The sequence below is a fragment of the Oryza brachyantha genome, chromosome 3 (assembly GCF_000231095.2).
Source record: "Oryza brachyantha chromosome 3, ObraRS2, whole genome shotgun sequence".
NCBI classification, from domain to species: Eukaryota; Viridiplantae; Streptophyta; class Magnoliopsida; order Poales; family Poaceae; genus Oryza; species Oryza brachyantha.
In genome coordinates, this window is record NC_023165.2 from 3,823,574 (window position 1) to 3,848,874 (window position 25,301).

General features: G+C 42.9%; 3 protein-coding genes across 3 annotated transcripts; 2 read left to right on the top strand and 1 right to left on the bottom strand.

Annotated features, from left to right (window-relative positions):
- The first annotated feature begins 2,392 nt into the window (after nucleotides 1-2,392).
- On the top strand, nucleotides 2,393-4,799 carry LOC121053876. The gene is made up of 2 exons (XM_040522212.1): nucleotides 2,393-2,859; nucleotides 3,991-4,799. Exons 1-2 carry the CDS (start codon nucleotides 2,702-2,704, stop codon nucleotides 4,418-4,420), a joined length of 588 nt encoding a protein of 195 aa, XP_040378146.1. The 5' UTR covers nucleotides 2,393-2,701; the 3' UTR covers nucleotides 4,421-4,799.
- Nucleotides 4,800-13,272: 8,473 nt separating this feature from the next.
- On the bottom strand, nucleotides 13,273-15,772 carry LOC102709546 (transport inhibitor response 1-like protein). The gene is made up of 3 exons (XM_006651051.2): nucleotides 15,176-15,772; nucleotides 14,512-15,034; nucleotides 13,273-14,431 (listed from the first exon to the last, which is right to left on the bottom strand). The coding sequence occupies exons 1-3, from the start codon at nucleotides 15,706-15,708 to the stop codon at nucleotides 13,673-13,675; spliced, it is 1,815 nt and encodes a 604-aa protein (XP_006651114.2). The 5' UTR covers nucleotides 15,709-15,772; the 3' UTR covers nucleotides 13,273-13,672.
- Nucleotides 15,773-22,595: 6,823 nt separating this feature from the next.
- On the top strand, nucleotides 22,596-25,088 carry LOC102716483 (GEM-like protein 1). The gene is made up of 4 exons (XM_006649463.3): nucleotides 22,596-23,034; nucleotides 23,134-23,235; nucleotides 24,088-24,359; nucleotides 24,657-25,088. Exons 1-4 carry the CDS (start codon nucleotides 22,809-22,811, stop codon nucleotides 24,843-24,845), a joined length of 789 nt encoding a protein of 262 aa, XP_006649526.1. The 5' UTR covers nucleotides 22,596-22,808; the 3' UTR covers nucleotides 24,846-25,088.
- Nucleotides 25,089-25,301: the final 213 nt, after the last annotated feature.

The following is a 25,301-nucleotide window of genomic DNA, read 5'->3' on the forward strand; positions in this document are numbered from 1 at the left end:
AGTATACAACAGTAAATCTGATAAATCCATGGATTCATGAACCTGTCTATTTTTTTAAATAAAAAACACTCATCAGTCATAAGTTAAAGAAGTTAAGATTTGGACACTATATAATGTATCAACGATTTCACAAATACACACGGTTTATGTTTCTCTATGACACATGCTTTTAGCAAACAAAATTATTTAATACTATCTTCATATTTTTATAGATCACGCCATTAACTTTTTTACATGTTTCATTATTTATCTTACTTAAAAATTTGCGCAAGTATGTAAAAATTTAAGTTATAACTTAAATTCATTTGGTGATAAATCCAAACCACAATAAAATAAATGATAATTATATAAACTTTTTGAATGAGATAAATTATTAAACATATCTCAACGAATCAACGACGCCATCAATACGCGCTAATGCTGTGATCAAATTTTTAAAAGCTAAAAGACGAGTTTCTGACCAGCTACCTCGGATAGGACCAGCCATCACCACCTCCACGTCAGACGGTCGATATCTTCAACTACTAAATAAAAATAAAGCAGATCATCCTTACCCTTCAAAAATTCTAAATGCATACTCTCTTTGTCTCATAATAGAGAGGATTATGACTATTTATTTATAATTTTTATCATCTATCTTATTTAAAAATTTAGTACAAATATAAAAATTTATAAGTAATACTTAAACTACTTTTAATAATAAAAAAATAATAAACAAAGTAAATAATACTTTTAATTTTTTTAATAACATGAGTAATCAAATATTACAAACAAAAAATCAAAATCCCTTATTACATGGGACGAAGGGAGTATGCACCTACCATGCCGCATCCTATCCTATCACACTAACTTTTTTTGAGAAAAAAAAAATTCAACCACTCCGATCGATCCATTTCATTACCGCGGAAAATCACACGAGATTTCCGTTGCCCTGTCGGCTCCATCCATCGGCCTCCCCCTGGCCACATGCACGAAAACGCGCAAAGTACCTACCCCGCCACGTCAGATCCCCAAACCAGGTGGGCCCCACGGCCGCTCTCCGATTGGCCAGCGCGGCATGCAGAGTCAAACCGCCGACCAGGCCCCCCTTCCCTCGCCACTAAGCCCCTCCGCTTCCGTTCTATTTACGGCCGGATGCCATCGAGAGGATCCTGGTGGGGCCCTGCCGCAAAGCACGTGGTTGACTGGTGGGCCCGACGGAACGTGGGCCCCGGGTGTCAGTGGGCGGCTGGTAGGTGGAGGGAGCGTTTGTGTAGTGGGCCCACGGCTCGCGCGGCCGTCCAAAGAAGTCCGTCCACCCAAGTGCTAGCATTATTCCTCAGAGGAAAAGGGTTAGGCTTTAGCCCCTTGATGTCTGCCTATCTACAGTTTTGCCATGAAAGGGACCTGTTGGTACCTCCTCAATTTATTTTTCTAAACTCATGTTGTTTTGTGTTTTCAACCCTGTCAAATGTGATATTCTGGTGTAGTGTCTGGCCGACATGGGACACGCCCATGGTTTTGCACACTTGTTTCTAGAGCACCTTTCATGAATTTTAACAAATCTTTCAAGGAAACACACTCTTTACTAAACTTCATAAAATTTTATTAGGGTATAAGTCCAAAATAGATGATTACAAAACATTAATAAAAATATAGGAATGACTGTTTGAATAGATAGAGAAAATCAAATAATAGAGATAAGCTCAAATGAGATTTAACTTTTGCTAACTTTTCTCCTTTCTATAAAATCTACATGCATTATGTCATTCCTTATGAATTTCACTGAATTTGAGAAAATTCAATTCTTTATCTCAAAGAATAATATAGAAAAAATCCTACACAAATTCTTTGATTGAAAAGACCCTAACCTAGAAAAAAACATATTTGGCAGATTAACAAAACAACACTGAACACTACACACGATCCGTCGTAGTGTTTTATACTTTTAGCTCACCAACAAGGTCCTCAATCCTCACATGACTTGAGGCATTTGACAGGCCATGTTCAATGAACTGCACAGGTTTCTTTTGGGCTGAATGATTGAATAGATGAATAATTTGTACGGAGTAGTTAACTATTTTGAATTAAAAAATAGATTTAGAATAAAATTATAACAAATTTAGATACACATAATATTTGAAAAAATGTTTTAAAGTTTGAAAAGCGTTCGCATTCATCCATTCATTAAGCACATGGCACTAGATTTGCCAATACATTTTACGGTTGTTAAAAAAAAGTAAGTATAGACAATAAAATTTTATACATTCTCCACTATAAAAAGCCCCTCTTTTTTTTAAAGACCAACGAAAGAACTTGCAGCATAAAGCCGCAGACTTCAGGGTCCAAAACGCAAAAGGCAACTTATAAATTAAAAAAAAACTGCTGCAAATCTTTACAGCCATGGCAGCAGCAGGACGACAAAAATTAAAGGAGCGCAGCTTCCTTCTACAAGATCTTGAGATGCGTGAAAACGGCAGGCACCGCGGCCGCATCACCCCCTCCAATTCCTCTCCTCTTCTTCCCAAACGGACCTCGAGTTCGGCAAGAACAGCATCAGCTAGCCGGAGCAGCAACCAATCTTCTGCTGCTCCCTTTTGAGCTTTCATCCGATCGATCGATCTCTCCCATGCGGCAGCTTTACCAATCCATGCGCCTGAGGTAGCAGATTCACCGATCGATCGATCTATCCCGCCGGCTGGACGGGCAGCTAGCTCTATCCATGGGGAGCGATGTCAAGTCAGGCGGCTCCGGTGGCGGTTCGGAGCGGTCGTCGCCGGTTTCCGCCCCCACGGCCGCCGTCTGCTGCATGTGCGGCGACCGTGGCCTCCTGCCGGAGCTGTTCCGCTGCGCCGCCTGCGCCGTCCGCTCCCAGCACACGTACGTATGCTGCTCTTTTTGTGTTCATGTTCACCGCGGATTTGTTTTTTTTTTTTGTTTTTAACGAAACAGTTTTTGAGGTCTCCCCCAATCCAATAGAACAGATAGGTTAGATTGATTCATCTGGATTTCTGGGCACATTTACATGATGATACTAATCGATTTAACTTAGAATCCGTCTATGCAAACTAACTCGATGATTTGCATGAACTGATAATTCTAATTGGGTGGGTTCGTAGGGTATATTAGCCATCTTTTACTCGTGGATTACTCGATAAACTATTCTGAATTTCTGACCAATGACTGACGTAGATGCATGTGCACCACACAATTAGCATCAGCGATATCTCGATCTATCGAACAGTTCGAGCATGTACTAATTGAACAGTACAATTGATCATGCATGCATCTCTGAGCCGGATCGAAGAACTGCTCAACGCTGCTACACATGCGCATTGATCTCCTCAACTAATCCATCTGCCGATTGGCCAATTAGCGATCGAAGCTGCGATTAGAAGACCATTTGACTTGCATGTAGCTAGCCGATCGATGACAGGTTCGTGCGCTTTTGACGTGCGTGCGTGTCTCCTCTGATATTTTTTAGCGTGGCTTCCAGCTAATTTTGTCTGACTTTACGCGCGATCCACGCGAAATTGTCAAACAAATTGATTCAGAAAGTACGGGGGCGTGGCTGAAATTGATTTGTAGTACACACACGGTCATTATCTGCAAATAGTTCAGCCTTGTTAATCCTGCTTATCCTTCTCTTTCGTCTAGCTTGACAGTGGCTGGGGGCCACATGCATATGTTTAAATATTGATTTGCTGATTACAACGAAATTATAGACATGAATGTTGATTTAAGCATTCTGCTTGATCGCTAGCTCCAAGCCTCCAACTAGTGTCTAGATGTATGTCTCTTTTTTTAGACGCATGAATATAATTCAGTATGCATGACAAAAAAAGACGCATGAATATGATTCAGTATTCATGACCAGCTCAGCTGATGCACGTACGTATATACATGTGTTACGTGTCAATCTCTACCTCAAACGTGCATGCGATAACGTAGATCGATATCACGCACAGCTAAACTGATGATACGTATATATACATGTATTTATACTGTCAGATACTGCACGGAGCGATACCCCAAGGCGGAGTCGTATGGCACGTGCAACTGGTGCCTGAGGGCGGACAAAGGAGGCAACCACGGCGGCGCCGCCTCGGGCTCGGTGAGACCGTCCACCGCCAGAGCGGCCGGCGGCGATCCTGCCAGCAGCAGCAGCAGTAGTGCCGGCGGCGGCGCCGGTGGCAGGTCGGTGGCGGCCAAGGTCGTCGTCGCCGCCCGCGGGCACTTCGCTGCGGACCTGAGCAAGCCCATCAAGAAGCCGCCGCCGCCGCAGCAGCGGCGTATCCTGCTGCGGCGATCGGCGTCGGACGTCGGCACCCGTGTCCGCGGCGCCGGCCACCACGACGCGCCGCCGTCGCCCGGCGTCGCGAGGGGCAGGCCGAGGGTGCGGAGGTACAAGCTCTTGGAAGAGGTGATCACTACTAGCTAGCTAGCTATATTAATTACTATATATATATAAAGAGAGAGCCATTACATGTACAGCCATGCACACATATATATATATATATATATGCATGCACGGTACGTATTATGAGTAGACAGCAAGCAGCAAGAGCTAGCTGCAATGTTAAGCTGTTAATATGCCTCTTTAATTAGTACACAGGAGGAAGTTGCTAACTGATCATGTGAATATCTTCACTCCACTTGATCATGGGTTAACGAAGAGTGTTCTCAGAGATGAGTAGTGTATATATATGTGTCTTTATGTGCATATCTCTTAAATTTCAGTATGCTGGAGAAGAAAGTTTTTTAGTTAAATAATTAATGAACAGCACTTGCTGTCTTGAGCTTAAGCAAAAAAAAAACAATTAAAGAGCATTTTTCGTTATTTCATGTGTAAACGATTTCCGACTCTTTTCCCGCAGAAATGAATTTCTGTGTAGCACAACCATGGTTAATTACCTTAATCAGAAAACTTTGGTCAAATAATCAATAAACCTTGCTATGACATATTGGGTGCAAGGCCAGTAAGGAAATGAGATATCAGAACTCAGCTGGCCGGTCACTATGTAAACAACACATGTATGCATGCATGCAAACATATATTTAACAATTGTTCAGCGTAGTAATATATATACACGTATGGCAATGAACACGTACGTCATGCGTGCGCACAATTGGTCATAAAATAGACGAAAGTTCAACGTTGATCTCTCTAGAACATGCTGAACCGGACGTTGATAAATAGTTAAGTCTGCACTTTGCCTCGTCGGGGCTTTAGCTTATGAATATAATGAACTATGTATACATCATGCATGCTCTTTGTTTTGATACAAACAAATTAGCTTTCTTTCACAATACTCGGATCAATGATGTCAGGAAATTCTTAGCCTTGTCAAAGCAGAAGCAGGCTAATTATATAAGACAGTCAGACGGTTGCAACAACTAAGCTTTCGTTTAATATGATTATCGGGCCTAATTTTTCTTCACATGAAACTTGATTAGACGGACAAGAAGTGATCGATGTATATGTCTTCATGCTATTAATGTTGCTGGTAGTATATATATTTCAGCGGGCGGAATGTATCGAGGATCGATAAGTATTCACACCTGAATCCTGATCCATCAGCCAAAGTTTTAGTTATGGAGGAAATTGTACTCATCTGAACATATTACTCTGCATATATATCTTAAGGTACTATAAAACTTTGCGTAAATTTTGGTTTCTAGATATACTTTTTCAAGAATAGTAAAATTACTCTTAACTATACATATGCAAATCAATGATTATTGCTTCCACTAGTATACAAGAAGCATGTTATAATTGAGGAATATGTTCAGAAGCTTCGAGAGGAAAGTCTGAAGAAAAAGAAAAGAGAGCTTCTTTCCCAGAGTCGCTGTCTCGACGAAGTCAGCTATAGCTTATTCCAAATTTCCAATGCTTGCAGTGGCAGGTGCTGCATGCACAAATCAAACCAGCTACAAGCCAGCCAGCAGTTTCAGTTTGCTCACCTTTTTAGTGTGCCTGATGAAATAGACTTAATTATAGTGTAGCTCTACTAGTGCAAGCTTACTAATTCCCATCCTGATGCTTGTTGGTCGACATGACTTCTTCACCACTACGTACGCTTCTGTTCCATTGGAGCTAGATTATGATATGTTAATTACTGTCATGCTATAGTTTTGCTTTGCAAATCCTAAGTTGACTTCGAGAGGTGCTACCTTTACTAGTGGCAGATGGCAGTAGTTCAACTGCTATGCAATTGCTACTGTCCTTTTGAGAGGACATGAGAGCATATATGCAATCAGAAAGTGTGTGGAAATCTGAATGAGAATTTTTAATGAGATTGAAGAGTCGAAGTTACATTTTCCTAGGACATTTCTGCATTGTCATAATGTCATTCTGCACTAACCAGCTTTGATCTCATGGCATCTTTCATCAGAATATTAGTTAATATGTTTCTTAAGCACGCAATGCAGAATTTTCAAACTCCATTATATTGAGGCAGTGACACATTGAAAGCTTGCCCCCCATGATCATTCATCATTCTTCTGCTTGACAAATGAATTAAGATTCTGCCAGCTTACTTAAGCTCAGTGCATCACCTGATCCCTGCCTTTTCATGGATTCTGCATTAAAGCTCGGAATCAGTCAAGTTTTGCATCACTTTGTTGTGAGATTGTCAAGTGGATGGCATTCATTGAACCAACACGACAGAACCTTATCTTAGCCTATATGATAGCTAGCTCCCCTTATTTCTGGTCTCCTGGTGAATACACAACATGTCAGAATGTCACCAAGACTTAGCTGGAATTTTGGATAGATGTATATCTGTTAATCTGATTCCTGTGTCGCCGTAGAAACAACAGTGTATGCCCTACCTGTTGGACAAGCTTCATTGAGTGCATTCCATATCTGATGATGAGCAAAGCGTGGTGATTCAGTGATTCTCTGCCCCTTTGTTTGCGTGACTGAATTTTTATGTGTGTGAGCACAAATGTCTCATCTTTAAACGTGTGCTTCAGTTTGCTGCCACGTGCTTCAGTTTCTCAGCTGCAGAGAAGCATATGGGAGCGGTTTCTGTTGATCTTAGATTACCTATAATGTTTGAAGTGTATAAAATGAATTGTCTGTCTTTTCTTAATAGCTTAGGTTTTTGGTTAATTAGATTCATGTCATTATAAATTTACAAGTTTTGAAATATGTCATTACTATTCAACTAATTGTAAGGATGCCATTATATTTTAAGAACAATTTCAGATATGCTATTTTTGGACCAAATTGTCCTTTGCACATACCAAGGGCACAGTGTACAACAGAGGGGCAATATGGTCCAGATTTTTAAAAAAAAATACACCAAAAGGTATGGAGTGGCATATTTCAAATATTTTTAAAATTATAATGGTATCCTTACAATTAGTCGAATAATAATGACATAATTCAAAACTAGCAAATTTATAATGGCATGAATCTAATTAACCCTAGGTTTTTAAGTGCAACTAGTTGGTGCGTGCAATAATATCAGAGCTAGAGGTCTCGAGTTTGAATCTGGCTAGCGTGTAGTTAATTAAATTAATTGTAGCACACTTCAATATTCCATGCATGCTTTCCAAGCTTTTAATGGTGAGTTTCATGCAGAAAAAAAATCTATATAAAATCATCTTAGAATACTTCTATAGAATAAAATTTTAATTTTTTAGGAGTTAATACATTTATTTATATCCTTAAATAGATATAAAAAACAAGATAATCGATGAATTACAGCTATTGTAGATGGGCCTTTTGACAGAGGCATGAACATCTTTGATGCAGTAGTATATGTGGTGCCTGCATTAGCTGCATGTCAACTGTAAAGAAAAATTAATATTCAGACACTTGCTTTCGGTATATCTGTGCAAATGTTGGCCATGTTAACATGATTCATGCATGTTCAAGAGCTAATCCATGCTAATGTCTAAAATTTGTTCAGAATAACGCCGGACGGTAGAATGATGAAACTGGAGTACAGATAGGAGGAGAAAGGACATATCTGCTGTGTGTCATTGCCACTATCATCTTTTACCATGGCACCACAGAGCATCGCAATGATGGAAGGGAGGACGCCCAGATAGCAAATGTGCATACCCACCAATCCATGCCCCCATCACAGATTCACAGGTGAGATCTGCAGCAAGGAGATGAGAGCTATAGCTCCCATTCTTTTGAGGCAAAAATGTAAGCATGCCTCCTCATCAGAAAGACACACAATCTACCAAGGCAGGCAGGCCCCTTTCATGCTCTGTTCACCACTGTGCAGCATCACTAGCTCTTCCTCCTCCCTGCTGCTTTTTTTTTTCTTTTTGGTGTACACTTGAGCCTTTCCAAGACCACAGAAGCAAAATGGATCCATCACCTTGAGCCTGTGTGTGTGTATGCATTGGCCCCAGCAGACAATGAGCTAATAATTGGATTAGGGCAACACAGTGGTACAATGCTATGCTTTGCAACGGAGAGGCCCCACAAATGGGGTTTGAATGAGGGGAGGGTTTTGACCACTCTACAGTGTCAACACAACCACACTACCATTTGCCACAAATCAGCTCACAAGCTAATGCTGACTGGATCTCTTCAGAATGCAGCTGTTGTCACCAATGGTCTCCTGTTCTACCTAATTCAGGTGTACCTTATCAGTTTATAAGCTCAAAACATCATATGTGAAAAAGATACAAGTGTAGTAGTGGCATGTTGGACTCACTGAAAAGTGAGCAAAAAGATTCTGGGTAAGAGCAGATGAAAAAAGGGTCAGGAGGATTGGCTTACCCTAGTAGGAATGCACTGCAAGTTGCTAGTTTGGTGTATGAGGCAGCTTTTTTTTCACTTCTTTCCTCTCTACCTGGCTGGGTGTGTGTGTCACTGTCTCATTTTCACGAATATCTCTGTGATAAATGGCTGCCACAATTTCATATGGTTCTCTCCTACCAAGAAGTCCATGGTTCTTGGGGACTGAAACGATGAAGAAGATTCCCTACACATTTTTCAGTGAGAAGAGAGAAAAGTAGTGTGTGAGAGAAAAGGCTCGTGCATTGTTTCAACCTTGGGATCAGGTGAAATAGAATACTCCCCACAAGATCAAATGCTTGGCTGTCAAATTAGGCTTGTGCAAAGATAATACAAACAATCAAAGGCCAGAGCACATTTTGAAGTGAAATAAAAAGATGAGATGTGGGGGGAGCAAGAATTGATTCAATCTTGTCCTGTTGTGCTACTATCTTAACTAGACTCCTTGTTTGCTTCTCCTCATCACCTTTTGTGTGTTTGTGTAGTGGCTGTCACCTGTGTGCATGCATGCATGCATAGCACTGCATTGCATTGCACAAGAGGGGTGCATGCAGTGCAGTGCAGACTGTAGATCTGTGCAAACATTGATGCCTTTTACATATCTTTCTGAGCTAGGAGGAGCCCAATCATGTGTTGTCCTAGCATTGCAACTGGCCGGCTTCTGAACAATCACAATGTGTTTCTGCAGGCTTGCAACGCATTAAACTGCATTGGCCCATTGTTTAACTCAACCTAACCTGCCACTTTGCTGAATTGCTAGGGCAACCAAGCAATGGCTTTCCCATGTGTTCATCATCCTAGTGCCCTCGTGAGATGAGAGCACTGGATTGGTCGGAGCAGCAGCTCCCAGATCCATTTGAGTTGTCCTTCTCCTTTGGTTGGTCACTGGAGCATCAACTTGTGGATTGTCTTGTCCCGGGAAGAACAGTGCTAATGCACAGATCACACACTTAATAACCCACTGAAAATACCACATGAGGGAGAAAAGAAAGCAGACGAACAGGAGTCCATTGGCCAACTGCAAAGTGCAATGTTGAATACTCTTTTTTTTTGGTATTTTAATGGTCTGATCTTTGCTTAAGAATGCATGATGACACAGATGAATGCTTGGTGTCTGCAACTCTGCATTCAGCAGTTCAATGCACATTTTCGTTGGGTCATGCGTTTGGCATCTGTTGGCTAACAAGAATATTTACCAAAGTTTCTCCCAGGTATGAGTTCCCATTAAACAGAGAGAAATTTCAAGTTAATTAAGCTCTGGGTTAATGTTAGATGTTGCTATTCTGCTACAACCTAGAAGATGGATAATTAGTCTTTTGCTGGTCCAACTGAAAATCCCTTTCATGACTCAACAAGACACTTTGGTGTTTATTATGATCACCCATAGGCTGTCGCACAAGCATTGTCGGTGATTGTCTTTTGATTTAACACATCCTAAACCTTTGGCAATAAATGATCACGCTGCTATATATGTGTCATCAATCATGACTAACAGCTAAGTATGCAATCAGCAAAATCTATGGAGAAGTCACGAAAATAATTTCATCCATAACCATTTGGTGATGTACTAGACATATATTTATTCTATTATCTAAAAACAATTTGGTGATGTACGACAAATCATTAACTAATACCATACCGCTAGAGTAAATCCGGTATTTTCCAAAAGTACAAGTCATGGTTCAGATTACAGAATATGTTCTCGCAATCCATCTTTCACAAATTCAAAGCCACTTTGCTTTTCCTTTTTCCTATAAAGCAATATACTTTGCTGGTGTTTTGACAAAAGATGCGCTTACAGAGTTCCATCAAGAACTTTGACATTTGCAGTAGATGATTCCCAGTACAAACATGAGAGAGAGAAGGCATTGAGGGTGAAATAGCTTTCTGGGATTTAGTGGAGCACTTCACTTTCCTCGGCCTTCATAGTTTCATATAACATGTGGACACCTCTGTTCATGTAATCTTGGATATTTAGGAACATGACACTACTGCTACTTCAATCAGCAAAGGGTCAGAAAAGTTGATGTGACAAAAAACAAATAAAACTAAGGTGTTGACACACCATAAAGTAAGCCTATAAATCCAATCTTATAACTGTTCACAAGCTTGTAGTATGATTGCAAAGCCCTACTGCCATAGGCCCACATTAGAGGAAGTAGTTAGCAGTTAAACTTGTGTTTGATCGTTCTATAATCATCAGAAGAAAAAGGTTCCTGACCAAACTAGTGATTAAAAAGCTTCCTCAGTCCAGAAGCCATATGCAGTTTGTACCATGACTGACAAGATCTGATTAAAAACTGCTCTAATGTTTCTGCACATATGGAAACGCGCGCCTAACTCTCACAAGAGATTTACTAACCTGATGAGCACAGCATGCAAGTCTTGATGGCTATAGAAAAGGAGCTCTTTACCAATTGCTAAAACTGAACTGATAGAAATTGGGGAGAGTCAGCAGTAAAAGAACTCGACTTTATGCCATCATTTCTCTCCTTTACCAAACATAATGCGTCTGAAAAAGCTATAATTTACGTCGTGTTTTACGAGAGCTAAGACAGAACCATCATTGACACGCCCTGTAAGAAATCTGCACGAGAAGAAGTGTGCACCATGGATGCAGATCCCAAATATAGCTCTGAAAGAAGAAAAAAAAATCACAAATGCAGAGTTTGGTAGCACAATGCAAGCAAAGGCAACACAAATGGGTTCAGAGAAGAGCTGTAATCAGAAGAAGATCCCCGATTTTTTTTTTCAGTAAACAGAGTGTTGTGGCAGCCGGTGTCAAGGAACTGTATGCTCTAGTCGCATCAGACGTACTACGTGTCTACGTCCCAAAAGACACCCATGTTGCTGCTTACAAGTGATCTTGACATGAATTATCTCCTGGTTACAACTCTTCACCAGCTTGTCTGAACCTGAATTATTCACACATCAAACTTGGACAAGCAGCAATCGTCCAAGTTACCACCCAGTGGTAAACTGGTAATACTAGCTCTGTTCATGTAAATAGTAGATGCAGTAATAAAGCTTCCACAAATGAAAACGCTGTACCATATGGCGTATAGCAATTGCAGCTTTCTGCTGGATGAATCAATCACAGTCCCCTCATTACTACTGCTGCAATTGAAACAGCCAGCCTTGTGCTTTCTTCCACATCAATCTCACGGCTGGATTGCAGCTTGTTGTGGCATGACATCGACATCCTCCAGATCTGAAGAAACTAAATGTTCTTTCATTTTCTTAAGCCGGAGGGGCAATAGTAGCCAATTATTTGACAAGATGTCTCAAGAGATGGGAAGGGCAAGAAGATCCCAGCCTCTAAACCTCAAATGTACCATCATCCAAAAAGCTCAGTTCGGCCCTCGGATGATCAGAAAGAAAAATCAGATGAGAGATCTCCTGATTTTAAGCACAGAAATTTTCGGACATTTGCTTTGCCAATGAGTGGCTGCATCTCTCACTTTCAGAAACCTATCACCCTTTTTCTCTGGCCTATGGAGTGGCACCCCCCAGAAACTAAAAATGATCAGCAAAAACACTGCACCACTCACATCTTCATCTTCACACAGACACAAGGGAAGATGGTCAAGGGAGCCAATGAGTTTGGTGAGGAAGCCTTTTCACCAGCTGCAGATTTTACTGTCCATGGATCCCCACTTGGCTTGGCATCTACTGCTGCTGCTCGTCGCAGCTGGCCTGGGAGGAGGACAGTCAGTGACTCGTGGGGATCAGTCAAACGATCGATCAATCCCCATCAGGATCGACCGGTCATCACTCCCTCATCATTTGCCACACCTTCCCTATCATCTTTTTGAGCTGCTGCTTAGCTCAGTAGGCTTGGATGCAGCCAGGCTTCCTTGCAGGATTGGTCACTATCCATCCAAGCTTTCTTTTCTTTTCTCAGAAGAAGCTGTGACCAGCAGAGAAGAGGAGGCGAGGAGCCATCAGGGAAACAGCAGCATCCACACAAGAGAACAAAGAAACAAAGGGAAAAGAAAAGCAAAAGAGAAAAAAAAAAAAGGCTGTGGAGACTATTTGCAACAACAGTATCAGCATGAGATATGTTTCACTCTGAAAAAGAAAACTTGGTCTGGCAATGGTGATGCCTCGTGTGGTTTCTGACCTGCAGAAACGGTGGTGGTAGTGGATCGGAGGAGGCTCAAGCTGGCTGCCGGCCGTCGTTTTCGCCGGCGTGGAAGGCGAACACGTCGGCTGGGAAACTGGGGCTGTCAAGCAATAATCACTTTGATGGACCAGGGCCTAACTTTTGCTGACCTCCCAATAAGGAACCCATGGATAGAGCTTTCAGGTTGTGAGGCGTAGGACCTCCAGGTAATGATATCAACAGACAAAGTGCAGGATTCAGAGGAGATAACGAAAAGACAAGTTTTCAAAGACTTTTCAAGCCTTCACTAGAGATCACCAATCTTTGAGACTCGAAGCACACAGGAATTTCACATAGCTCAATTCAGCAGGGTTTTTTTGTTTGAGTTCCAACTTACGAATGAAACAGAAGGAATTATAAGACAAGAAACAGGAAAGTGTTAATGAATTTAATCTGATGACAAGCTTCACTTGGAAAAAAATTAGAGAAACCCTGGTGGCTGTGCCGGCACAGATAGATTGCCCTCAATAGAAGGCTACAGAGCAGCAAACAAAACTGAGGGGATGACATCCCCTCGAAGAAGCCTGCTCTGATGAACTTATGATCTTGCGGTAGAAAATTTTGCATATACCGATGCCCCTACTAGCGGTACAACAATTTAACCGTTTGCAGCTCCAACAGATGGCCTAGAACTCCTCCAAACTTCAAGCATAGAAGAAATGGTCATATGCTTGACTCCAGCTGTCTTACCTTCTCTTGTTGCTTAGGCTGCATTTGATCTGCAGACAGCATATCAAATGGCTCTCTGCAGAAGTGGCTCATAGGATCTTCACAAATGGTGGTGCGTCTTCTCTTGGCCCCTCAAGAGACCGATACATGTATAAGATGTCCACGCCGTCGGTCTTTTCATTCTCAGGCTGGCTACTTATCAGCTCCACCACCATCCTTGGTAGCCGCCGTGCTACCTCCTTGCAACCTTGCAGCGTAAGGTGGCAACCTGACATCCAGAGGAACCGCATGTTATAGAAATGGTGCATCCCGGAGAGGAGGCCAGCATCCCCAAATGGGCAGTCTCTTATCTCAAGCTTCTCCAGCTTCGAGCACCCCTGGAGGATGTGCTGCAGTGCCAGATCACTGTCTCCAGCGAACGCTACAGAGAGCGTCCGAAGCGACTTGGCGTACTTGCCAATGTACTCAAAAGCTCGATCAGTCAGGCGTCCAGATGTGGAGAGCCTAGTAAGCTTGCTGCAGTTCCGAACAATGGCACCAAACCCTTCATCCATGGGCTCCCCAGTCACATGGTCAGGCTGGTGGCGTCCCATTATGCATAACCGGAATACCTTAAGCTCCATGCAATTTTGAGAAATGGCGATCACTGCAGCATTGGTCATACTCTGGCAGAAGAACAGCGTTGAACGGAGCCCGCGACAGCCCTCAGCGATGGCAGTAAGCCCAACTGCTGACACCAGCTCATCGGCATCCTCATGTATGTTCAACGGAAGCACATGAAGAACCTGGAGTTTCTTGCAGGTCCTCGCTGTGGCCTGGAGCCCCTCATCACGCACCGAGTCAAGCACCTGGCAAACAAATCATCATCAGATGAGCTGAATCATACAGTACGGATAAAACCAAGCGGACGAAGCAATTCAGTCATTACATGTAGCCTCTCAAGGTTGTGGCATTGCCCGACGAAGGGAAGGAATTGATCCGGAGTGATCGGGCAAAAGCTGAAGTCGAGACTCGTCAAGTTGACGGACACGGCGGCAATGGCAGGCAGATACTCCGGCTCGAAGTCACGGAAGCCAGACAGCGAAACCAGCGTGTTCGTTCGACCAGCGGACGCGAACGCCGATGCCATCTGCTCCACGTCGAGCCCCACATCCTCGGGGCCGTCCCCGGGCCGGAACGCTCCGGTGCCGAGGTGCGACAGGCGAGGCGTGTTCGCCATGAGCCGGCGGAGCTGGCCGAGTGACACGTGCTCGTTGACTCCGAGGCGGCTGAGGCGCGGCGAGCGCGCCACGAGCGCCTCAAGCGCTGCGAAGGACACCGGTCGGACGTAGCACTCGAAGGAGAGCGATTCCAGGTCGGTTGGCCCCGGCGGGAACGCCGCCACCCAGTCCACCACCTCGTCTTCGTCGTCGTTCATCTCGCAGTCAACCACATCGAGCACACGCAGCCCCCTGGAAGAAACAGCGAGAGCAACCGCATCGAACACGCCATTACCACGGACGACTAGACTAGTAAGCTGGAAGTTGGAGCGGAATGACATAGGTGAGGGGAGAGGAGATGAGGCCGGGCTAGCCGGCGAGGAGATGCATTACCTGCAATGGGATGCGATGGATGCGAGCCCCGCGGAGGAGAAGCCGTCGCAGAGGAGGAGCGAAAGGTCCCGGAAGGAAGCCGGTAGGGAGCGCGAGACGAGGTCGAGGTCGTCGTCGGTGACGGTGATGCGCTTGAGGAAGAGGGAGCCGAGGGCGGTGAAGGCCGCGGAGGCGACGGCGGAGGCCCATGGGCGGAAGGCGGCGGCGGCCCAGCCAGAGGGCAGGAGGTTGAAGTCGGAGAAGCGGGGGCGGCCCTTGAGGAGGATGCGGCGCGCGTTGGGGAAGCGCCGCGCGACGCGGGCCGGGGACGCGGCGAGGAGGTTGCGGACGGCGACGGAGGCGCGGGTGGCGGACTCGGCCCGGTGCCAGGAGCGGCAGACGAGGGAGGCCGCGCAGCGGTCGCGCGCGGCGTCGAGGAACTGGAGCACCGTCTCCAGGACGTTGTCGAGGACCTGGTCGGGCGGCGGCGGCGGCGGCGGCGACGCCCGCGGCCGCTTCTGCGCCGGCGGCTGGTCGTCGTCCTCCTCGGACATGGGGGCCGCCCCCGGCTGGCTGGTGGGCGGCGAGGAGAGAGAGGCGCTGGCGCGGCGGCACGGCACGGCACGGCACGGCAGGGGAGGGGAGGTGGAGATGGTGGTGGTGCGGGTGGGTGTGTGAGCCCGGGCTGGACCTGGAGCTGGAGGTGTACTTGTTTGTGTTGCCGCACGGCGCACGCACGCAGTGCTCTACACAACGCCACACCGCAGGGCCCTCCTTGGATGGACTCGCCGGATATAAAAACCAGAGAGAACCAACAACACCATCTCATTACTCGTGCATTTTCAGATCAAGCGTAGGTAGGAGAAATTTGTGTATGAGACCGTGGGACTTGTTTTTTTCCCTTTCCTGTAGAGTGGTTCCTTTTAAATACAGAATTGAGAAAATAAAAGAATAAAAAACACAATTTTGATAAATATACAAAGCGCAAGGAATTAGAAAAGACGATAAAATTAAAATATAGTGATGGCTATTTGAATAGACAACAAAAAAAAAAATAGAAATCGAATGATAAAGATAGATTCAAATGGAAATCTCCAATAGCTTCGAGTTCTTGCCAATGTTCCTCCTAAATCTACATGCGTTGGGGCATTCCTTTGTAAATTTGTAGGATTTGAAAAACTCCAAACGTGTATTTCAAATGGCCAAATAATCCTATATGATTCGAATCCTATAGGTTTTCTTCGTAAACCATTCGTAAACCATTTGTTTGGAAGGAGGCCTAAAATTGAATGTTCCTACACGAAAGAAGACAACGGTTTCGGCTACAATTCATCACATTTGAAGTTTGGTGTTCTTAGCACTCATATTTATCGTATATATCTACAATATGTAGAACCAAAGAGTGTGACCGTTTGTTAAAAGTTCAAGGAAGACAATGGATGCAAAGGTAAATATGTAGATCAAGCAGTCGACCAAAATGAAGGAAAAATAAAAAGTTACGAGTCTTGAAGAAAACAAGCTACTGTCGTGAAATGTTTTATTTGATAACATCCATATTGAGATCTAGCATGTATGAATAGCATGTACGAAGATATGCTACGAGGCACATGTAAATATGAATAAGTGTAGAGTGGGATAGTTTATGGATAATTTAGTGTCGGCTTTAGTTCAATAAAATAAACTAATTTAATTATGACATCAACTTAGTTATTGAGTTGAACTAGAGATCATATGTGTCCATACCTACACATAACTAAGAGGGTAGCGTCGACTGTAGCGATGAGTGAGAGAGAAAGAATACATAAATATTGTAGCGATGAGTGAGAGAGAAAGAATACATAAATAGGACAGACGTGCCACAGTGGCTATAGTTGAAAAGAAAGAAAAAGAAAAGACGATAATGATCTATAAATCAAAATGTGCGAGCAATTTCACCCTTCTTGTTTCTCAAATGGAGAATTATATTTTCTAGTGTAAAATTTGTTGCCTCAAATTATTTGTTTTGATGTATAAATTTTGGTATATAGAGATACCTTCTTAATTATAATAAAATTGCTCTAAAATATGTTGTTATAACTTGTGTAAATAGTAACTTATGATTAATATGTTTATAGCACGATTATTTTGACACTCTTGTACTAAATAACTTGGAGATCTAGATATTTGCTTCATGATGGCTTGATGCTGAGGTGAGGATTGTTAATACTAGCTTATAACGAATCGATTAAACAATTACAAACTACAAATGTGTTTTTGCCTGTTACACATGTGACGAAGAAAAATACTTTTCAGCTACAGAAAAATGGGAGTCTAGTCTCTGATGACAACTCCCATAGACATCGGGAGGAATGGATGGAGACCGAAATCGTTGATCTGAGAGGGGTGAGAGAGACATTGAAAGGTTCTTAATTTCTATCAGTTTAATCTAAACATTTTTATTCACTCTAGGTGGTGACGTGGTGTAGTAGTGCGAGCATGGCGGTCATTACTAACCTTTCAACTTGTCATATTCTTACAGATGATGATGATGAGAGTAGGTACAATAGCAGACTATAAGTCAGCTATAAATATATTTTAAAAAGATAAGAGAAGAGAGAATAGAGGTGGGTTACTAATTTATAGCCAACTGCACATGGACTCCAAGACAGAGTGTGTATATAATATGTGGGACCATATACTAATGTTTTATAGGTAACTATTGAATGAATTGGCTATTAGAGATGAATTGGAGAAATGGTTATACTATTGAACTTGTTCTGAGCCTCTTGCCCATCCGGAAAGACATTTGAAATCTCCAAAAAGAAAAAAAAAGAAAAAACCCTTCACCCTTGCCACAGTCCACATGCACCAGGACTTTGTTTAGAAGAGCAACAGTAAAGAGGCGAGAGATAGGCCAAGGAAAGGTTCTTTGTTTTTGTTTCCTTCCACATCTTTTATTGTGCTTGGTCGGCCTTTCAGGCAGGGATTGCTGTCAGTCAAGGCATTGGGATTCTTAGTGCAGCCAGTAGTTTAAGCACCCTTGTTTACCCTCCCCACAGTTCTTTAATTCTAGTATTGTTCTTCGAAAGAAACATTTTTTTAGTTTTAGAAAACAAGAAACACAGCTCATACTGTCCCAGATTTTAAACCCTCCAAATTTGATCGATCAGTGCAGCACGTTGAATTCAAAAATGGCCGGTTGGATTATATGATAAGACCTTGGAGGAGAGAACCCTAGGCACCCGAGTACAGGACATGAGGACAGCACTGGAGTTAACCATGCATACCATTGCCATTGTGTGAAGCTGGTTGGCTGTGTGTTCCTGTGCTTGATCAATTAAACAACTTTCTAAGATCCAAATCAAGCTTCTCTTTTTCTTCCTTTTTGAACGGGCATGCATGCAGAGGGCTCACTTTGATGCTCCAGAAACTTGAGAAGTGTACAGAATGAGCATTCGGTGCTTGCAGTCATCTCAGATTCTCTCATCAAGGCCTCCCTTTCTGTCAGTCTAGCGACTTGCTGTTCTTGAGACTCCAGATGCCATGCAAATTCAGGCACAAATTGTTCGCATATTGTCCAGACTCCATAACGAGCATTATTTCAGAGAGATAAGAGGCAACAGCCACGAAAAAAAAAACATAACTTTTACAATACTAAACTGATTGGTGTTTGGTGACCCTTTTGCAATTAGCGTGACGTGGTAGTAGGAAATATTCAGATAACAGTTATCACATCATGCTTTAATTTGACACATCACGTTTGGGTGGGTGCTTGGTTAGTTTACTTCTGAAACATTTTTTTAACGATTAGTGCAGTTTTTACTTTACGCGCTGCTCGCTCTCTCCTTGCTAAATTTAAATTAAGCATTAGATTTCAAAAAGGCCCGGCGTTGATTGTGTTGTTACGACTTCAGAGTAACTGCGTTTTTTTTTTTTGCTGATTTGCAGATGAGCTGTCCATCTCCTAACGCCAAAAGCCATGCATTATTATTTGACCGGCAATAACATATTGCATTTACCTGCACGGAGAAATAAAAACTAGAGGCAAAAGTGGCCAACTTTCTCAGTGGACTTCCTGCACATATCGATTCTCCTTTTCTTCGGTTGAACTGATCATTTACGACTCAAAAACCCTTAAAGGAAAGGACTTTGTGGACCTTACATACAACTGTTCATCAACATAACTGCATTGTTCATCAGTTCTCATCCATTGTATTGCTATCTACATGCTAAATCATAAGCACTAATTCTCACCCTGTTTCAAGGGCTGCATGCATGCATTCGAAGTATTCTTCTTTCTGGGTCTTTTGACGAGTACATGATGCAATATTCGCTTCTGATATTGATCCATCTGTACAAGTAGGAAAGTCAATTTCTTTCATGAAAGATGGTACTAAAGTTTGTTTCCGAGAGAGAGAGAGAGAGAGAGAGAGAGAGAGAGAGAGAGAGAGAGAGAGAGAGATGATGATGATAAAGACACAACTCGGATTGTCCACTCAAGCACTTACTGCACCCAGGCCTCACGATATTGCCAGTGATTTATCTTCTTTTACAAAAGAAAAAATACAGTTGTCTAGTCCTGATTTTGTCCAATAAATTCTCTGCTTCGTGTGATAGTTGCTGCAAATAATTCTTTACAGGGAAAGAAAAACTGGCTTGCACTGTGCCATGTGACTCCATATCAACTTCTGTTCATCAAGGCATATTATTTTCTGAGTACTTCCTGATGATAAACTATTTTATTTCATGGTGGAATACATTTTGATCTGTCCCATGTTAATTGTTATTTATGTAGGGCTGACCAAACACTGTACTTTTCTATTATTTGTTTACAAGAGCTGGAATCAAGCCATCTACTACTGTCTTCAGAGATCCTTCGTGCTAACTAACTAGGCATAATGATATGCTCTTGTGACTCCAAAATTGCAACCTCCATTCATCCTGTGATTTACTTTTTTTTGCATGTCAGCCACGGGTGTTTAAACCTATTTCTTTCACATATTTACAGCCATTATGTCCCCCATAAGTATGTAAAAACTAAGAAGACGGAGATAAGGGAGAAGCAAAAAGGTATGAGTAAGGCCTTATCTATATGGTTCAGCTTCCTCCCATTCAGGCCTCTGTCCATTATTCGACACACAGGGGAGAGAAGCTACAATGACGTTTGATTTGATATCCGGGGCCAAGCACAAAACCTAAGAATAGTCTTCTTTAAGGTATCCGCTTCTTTTTAAGATTGTAAAGAGATTACCCCATATCCTGCTCCATGACTGATTGTTGTTTTGTTCAGACCAAAATCAGAAGTAATATATCCGGTTTTCTGGCACCGTTTAATTCGCAAAAAGAAAACTTTTAGGTGTTACGTTGGACGCTTGATCGGATATCGGAATAATTTTTTAAATAAAAATTAAAAAAATGAATTTCATACCTCGTCTAGAAACCGCATTCATGGAAAAGAATCATAAAACTAGAATACTCCAAATTTATTTTTGACTGTTTATTAGGCATCAATCTAACAGTTTGATAATTCTATTACCTCCTAGGAGGTAAGAAGCCCTCTCATTTAATACCCTATGTTAATTAGGAAACAGATTGACACTTTCTACCTGCCATTAGAATCATTTTTTTCTATTAGGGAACTAATCTCACACATGCTACATTTGTAAATTCAAAATGTAATATAAAATTTTATGTCAGTCAAAAAAATATTATCAGCCAATACCATACAAGTATATAAAGCAAATATGTCAGTTTCTGATTGGTAATATAATGTAAAGTTTCGAAAATTTTATATAGTAAATTTTATTTATACGATAGTTTAAGTAGGATTCAAGGTTCATGGTGTCAAGATGCATTTTAATGCTAGGTTCAATCTATGGCATCCTATTGCATGCATAATTGAGCGTTGGAAGGGAAGTTACGTGGGTTCATCCATTCCTTTTTATCCAGTCCCCCTTACACATTTTAGTTTGATAATTTTTATCGTTTTGAACAGTGGCATGACTTTCTAAATCTATCTATCTATGATTTTCATTAATATATATAATAAATATTTATTAAATTACTTTTTCTAACTTATATGTACATGTTGTCATAGTCTTTTCATACTAAATTGTTTTAAAAGTTATCAAGAGTCAAATTGTTAAAAGTTTAGCCACACATTTATCCAAAACAATAAAAAGTTATGGAACCGGAGGGAGTATATTGGTAAAATGATGCATTTGATTTTGTGCTTGCATTGGAAAAGTTTAAGTAATATTCAACGTCCAGGATTGTATCAAATGTCTGTACGTTAAAATGACTCTTAAGTACAAACATAAACCATCTCAACTCCTACGAATAAAAACTCATCGAGAGAAAGCACGGTGCCTTTTGCAACAGAACAAGAGATCATGAAGCAAATAGTAATGGCCACAAAGAGATCTAATGGGTCGACCTGCGGATTACTTAGAACCAACTCTAGCTCAATAAAATAAACTAAGTTTTACTATAATAAAATTTAATTCATTTAGTTAAAATAGAGTCGACTCTAAAATATCCACGGATCGACCCAAGGCTAATCCACGGTTAGGCTAATAATAAAGCAGCGCTGGTCCGTCGTTGTTCGTGAGGGGCGTGGTGTGGGAGCCAGATAAAAGAAAAGAAAAGAAAGAAAAAAACCTAATTAGTGGGCAACTTTTTGGGAAATGCCCCTCGTGCATGTCCAAAGGTGGCCCTGGTCTTTCCCGGTACTGGCAGGTCGCGACTTCAGCTTTCAGGTGCAACGGCAGGTATCCGGTATCTGCGTCGCTCCCCCCCCCCCCCCCCCCCAAATCCAATCCTAATAGTACTGAAATGAAATCCTACACGATACCATTCGGCTATACATGCAGCTGGGCCGTGCAGTATACGCGCGGTGCGCTACGAACGCGAGGCGGGCGGCCCATCAATCGGAGGCGGCGGCAGCGCTGCGTGCCTCGCGCGGACGGACGGCCGGACGGCCCACCGTCGCGGTGCGTTTTTCTTCCACGGGCCGGACGGTGCGGAGCGCGCGCCGCGATCATCCGCCCCGGTTTCGCGTGCGACGCGCCGAGGCCGGTGACCCCGCCGCGGCTTCACCTGCACGGGGTGCACTGCGCGGCGCGGGCGCAGGCGGGCGGTGGTGCGCGTAGGCTCACGTGACGTTGGGCCTTGTGAGTTTTGACATCCATGGGTGAAGTGGAACGTTGCTGCTGTACTACGAAGCCGCGGGATTGACGGGAGGAGCAGAGCGCTGGGATGGATCCGGATCTCAGCTCTCACCCCACCTACACCTACAAGGACAGACATGTGGGCCTGTAGATATTAACGCGTCGCTGACCTCGGGGCGTTACACGACGTGCGGGATGCGCGTTTGAAATGTACACGCCGGATCAGAGCGGTAGCGGAAGCACCTTCGTGGCTAAGGCTTTTTTTTTTTGGAGTAGTTCGTCGAAGACTCGAAATTCTTAGCGGCGACGTCGTCGTGTTTTATTTAAGGGTGGTATTGAGTTTTTTTTTTTCTGAAGGAAGGGGAAATTCGTTTTTTATATATATAGCACATCAGCTTCGGCCAGACAGCCACGAAATCCTCGAAAAGAAAAAAAAAGAGAAAAAAAGGCAGCCACCTGACCAGTTTATACCGTCTGACCAGTTGGCCTACATCCCCGCCGGAGACATGAACCCGCCGCCGACAGCTGCCGTCTCCGCCGGAGGAGACCATGCCGCGGCGCCGGCCGCCGCTGCAGCGTCCGACTACGCCCACTACCCGAGGCTATCGCCGGAGGACGTGGCCCCGCCTCCCCCTCCGCCTTACCACGCCGCCGCCGCCGCCTCCGCGCCGGCCTTCTCAGGCAACCCCTACGTCTCCTCCCCCGCCGGTGGCGTCGCGCCCGCCTCGAAGAGTGAGTTACTACAGCCAGCCAAATCTGCGCTCCGTTGCTACTGATTCCAGGATTGGTTCGCGGTTTCTTATAGTTTTGGAAATTTCCCCCCTTCTGCAGATACAATGGATACGGTGAAGGATGTGCTGGGGAAGATGGGGAAGAGGTTTGGCGAGGCAGCCCGCAAGACGGAGACCCTCACCGGCAACTTCTGGCAACACTGTAAGCTTCAATTTTGAAGTTCTTCGGTTGTGTGCTGCATCAATTTACCAATGCTTGGTGTTTCTGGATGTTACTCTACGTTATTGAGTTATGCTAGCATGTAATTAAGCTAGATGGGGTTGTTTCGGTGGTTAGCGCTGATGGAATTTGATGATAATTCATATTGATGGGCTCGACCGACCCAAGGTGGTGTGGTGAGAATTTTGAGTTACGGTACTGCTTGATTGGGGATTTCTGTCGATTACAGTAGTGCTTGGTTGGGAATTTCTGCTATCTGTTGATATCTGTGAATTATATTAGTGCTGAATTAATCTTCACTGTCTGTCAGCTTCTTGTATATTCACTCCTTCTGGCTATTTGAAACTTCGAATTAGAGAGCATGGAACTACCAGTTATGGATTGTGGGCGCTGTTGTTGCCGTTTAAGCCTTTGTGATTGGATTGATGTGGGGTTGGTGTTGATGAGAGTAGGGAAACGATGGGTGTATTCTATTAGTCATAATGAATCAATGATCTATTGCTGTGAATTGCTCTTGCATAATTGCTATGGTTTATGTAAACCATGCTTTTTTTTTCCTCAAATTTTACAATACAAAGGAGATAAAGTACATTTTTAAATTTGTGTACTTTTTTATAGTGCTGAAAATCCAGATAATTGTCTCACTGTGGCATGTTATCTTTCCCTTATTTTCTGGTTCCATTAATTTGGTGCTGTATTCGCTTGCTCTGTAGACATGTTTGTTCTACTGTTGGTTCCTCGATATTAGGTTGCACTCCAGTTTTCTTAATTGTCTTCGAGCAGTGTGAGACCATATAATTAATTAATCACACCAGTGATCTTGTCTTGAAACAGTGAAAACTGGACCAAGCATTACAGACGCAGCAATGGGCAGGGTCTCCCAGATCACTAAAGTCATAGCAGAAGGTGGATATGATAAAATCTTCCATCAAACTTTTGATGTCCTCCCTGATGAAAAACTGAAGAAACCATATGCATGTTATCTGTCAACCTCTGCCGGTCCTGTCATGGGTGTGCTATACCTGTCCAATAAGAAGTTGGCATTCTGTAGCGACAATCCACTTGCTTACAAGGTTGGAGATAAAGATGAGTGGAGCTACTACAAGGTATTGATTAGCTCCATATGTTTTTCGGTGTACATGAGATTGTGCTTTAGCATATGAATTTTTAAGTCTTCCACAATACAACCGCTGGTGATGATGTCTTAACAAGTTTCTACCTGAAACAATATATCTTACCGTGATATAATACATATAGAGCAATGTAGTTAATTTGTTAATCTTATGGAATTAGTTACATTTGTCTTTCTCTTCACTTCTGGTACCAGCGCTGTTATTTCACCAAATGCACGATTCATTTTACAAGATTGTTTAACTTATAATTGCTCTGTGTCTGAACAACAGGTTGTTATTCCCCACACCCAACTGAGGTCAGTTAATCCTTCAACAAGCAGAACAAATGCATCTGAGAAATACATCCAGGTGGTTTCTGTTGACAATCACGAGTTCTGGTTCATGGGCTTCGTGTACTACGACAGCGCCGTAAAGAATCTGCAGGAAGCACTTCAGGAGGCTCAGAATCTACGAGCTTAGTGGTGTCCATATGTTGGGAATAGCATGCCCAATTCATTACAGTTGTGATATACTCTGTGTTTGATCAAATCGGCAGTTGCTGTATTTGGTCGGGTAGATGTTGGCATCTGTTGCAATTGTACCGACTTGAAACGGTTTTTGATCTGTGACATTATGGTCTTGAGATAGTTACTCTCCATTGTTGTCTGTGACTGGATTTTGTTTGACTTGCTGCAATATCAATCGAGCGTCTGTTCTGACGTTCAGTGTTAGTCTCGGACTGACAAAGAAATTCGCATGAAGAACCAACTTAAGTGTTGATGAGAAAGTGACACCTACTTCCTCTGTCCCAAAATAAGACAATCTTTTACCCATGTGTGTCCAACATTTGATTATCTGTCTTATTTAAAAAAAATTCAATAAATTGAAAAAAAAAACTAGTCACATGTAAAATACTATTTATGATTTATCATCTAA

Bases quoted from the DNA above. Each gene is read 5' to 3' on its own strand.
- LOC121053876 (XM_040522212.1), top strand. From the start codon at position 2,702: ATGGGGAGCGATGTCAAGTCAGGCGGCTCCGGTGGCGGTTCGGAGCGG. The intron at 2,860-3,990 runs GTACGTATGCTG...TTATACTGTCAG, and splicing joins GCCGTCCGCTCCCAGCACAC to ATACTGCACGGAGCGATACC.
- LOC102709546 (XM_006651051.2), bottom strand. From the start codon at position 15,708: ATGTCCGAGGAGGACGACGACCAGCCGCCGGCGCAGAAGCGGCCGCGG. The intron at 15,035-15,175 runs GTAATGCATCTC...TGTTTCTTCCAG, and splicing joins TCCATCGCATCCCATTGCAG to GGGGCTGCGTGTGCTCGATG. The intron at 14,432-14,511 runs GTAATGACTGAA...TTTGTTTGCCAG, and splicing joins ACAACCTTGAGAGGCTACAT to GTGCTTGACTCGGTGCGTGA.
- LOC102716483 (XM_006649463.3), top strand. From the start codon at position 22,809: ATGAACCCGCCGCCGACAGCTGCCGTCTCCGCCGGAGGAGACCATGCC. The intron at 23,035-23,133 runs GTGAGTTACTAC...CCCCTTCTGCAG, and splicing joins CGTCGCGCCCGCCTCGAAGA to ATACAATGGATACGGTGAAG. The intron at 23,236-24,087 runs GTAAGCTTCAAT...GTCTTGAAACAG, and splicing joins CGGCAACTTCTGGCAACACT to TGAAAACTGGACCAAGCATT.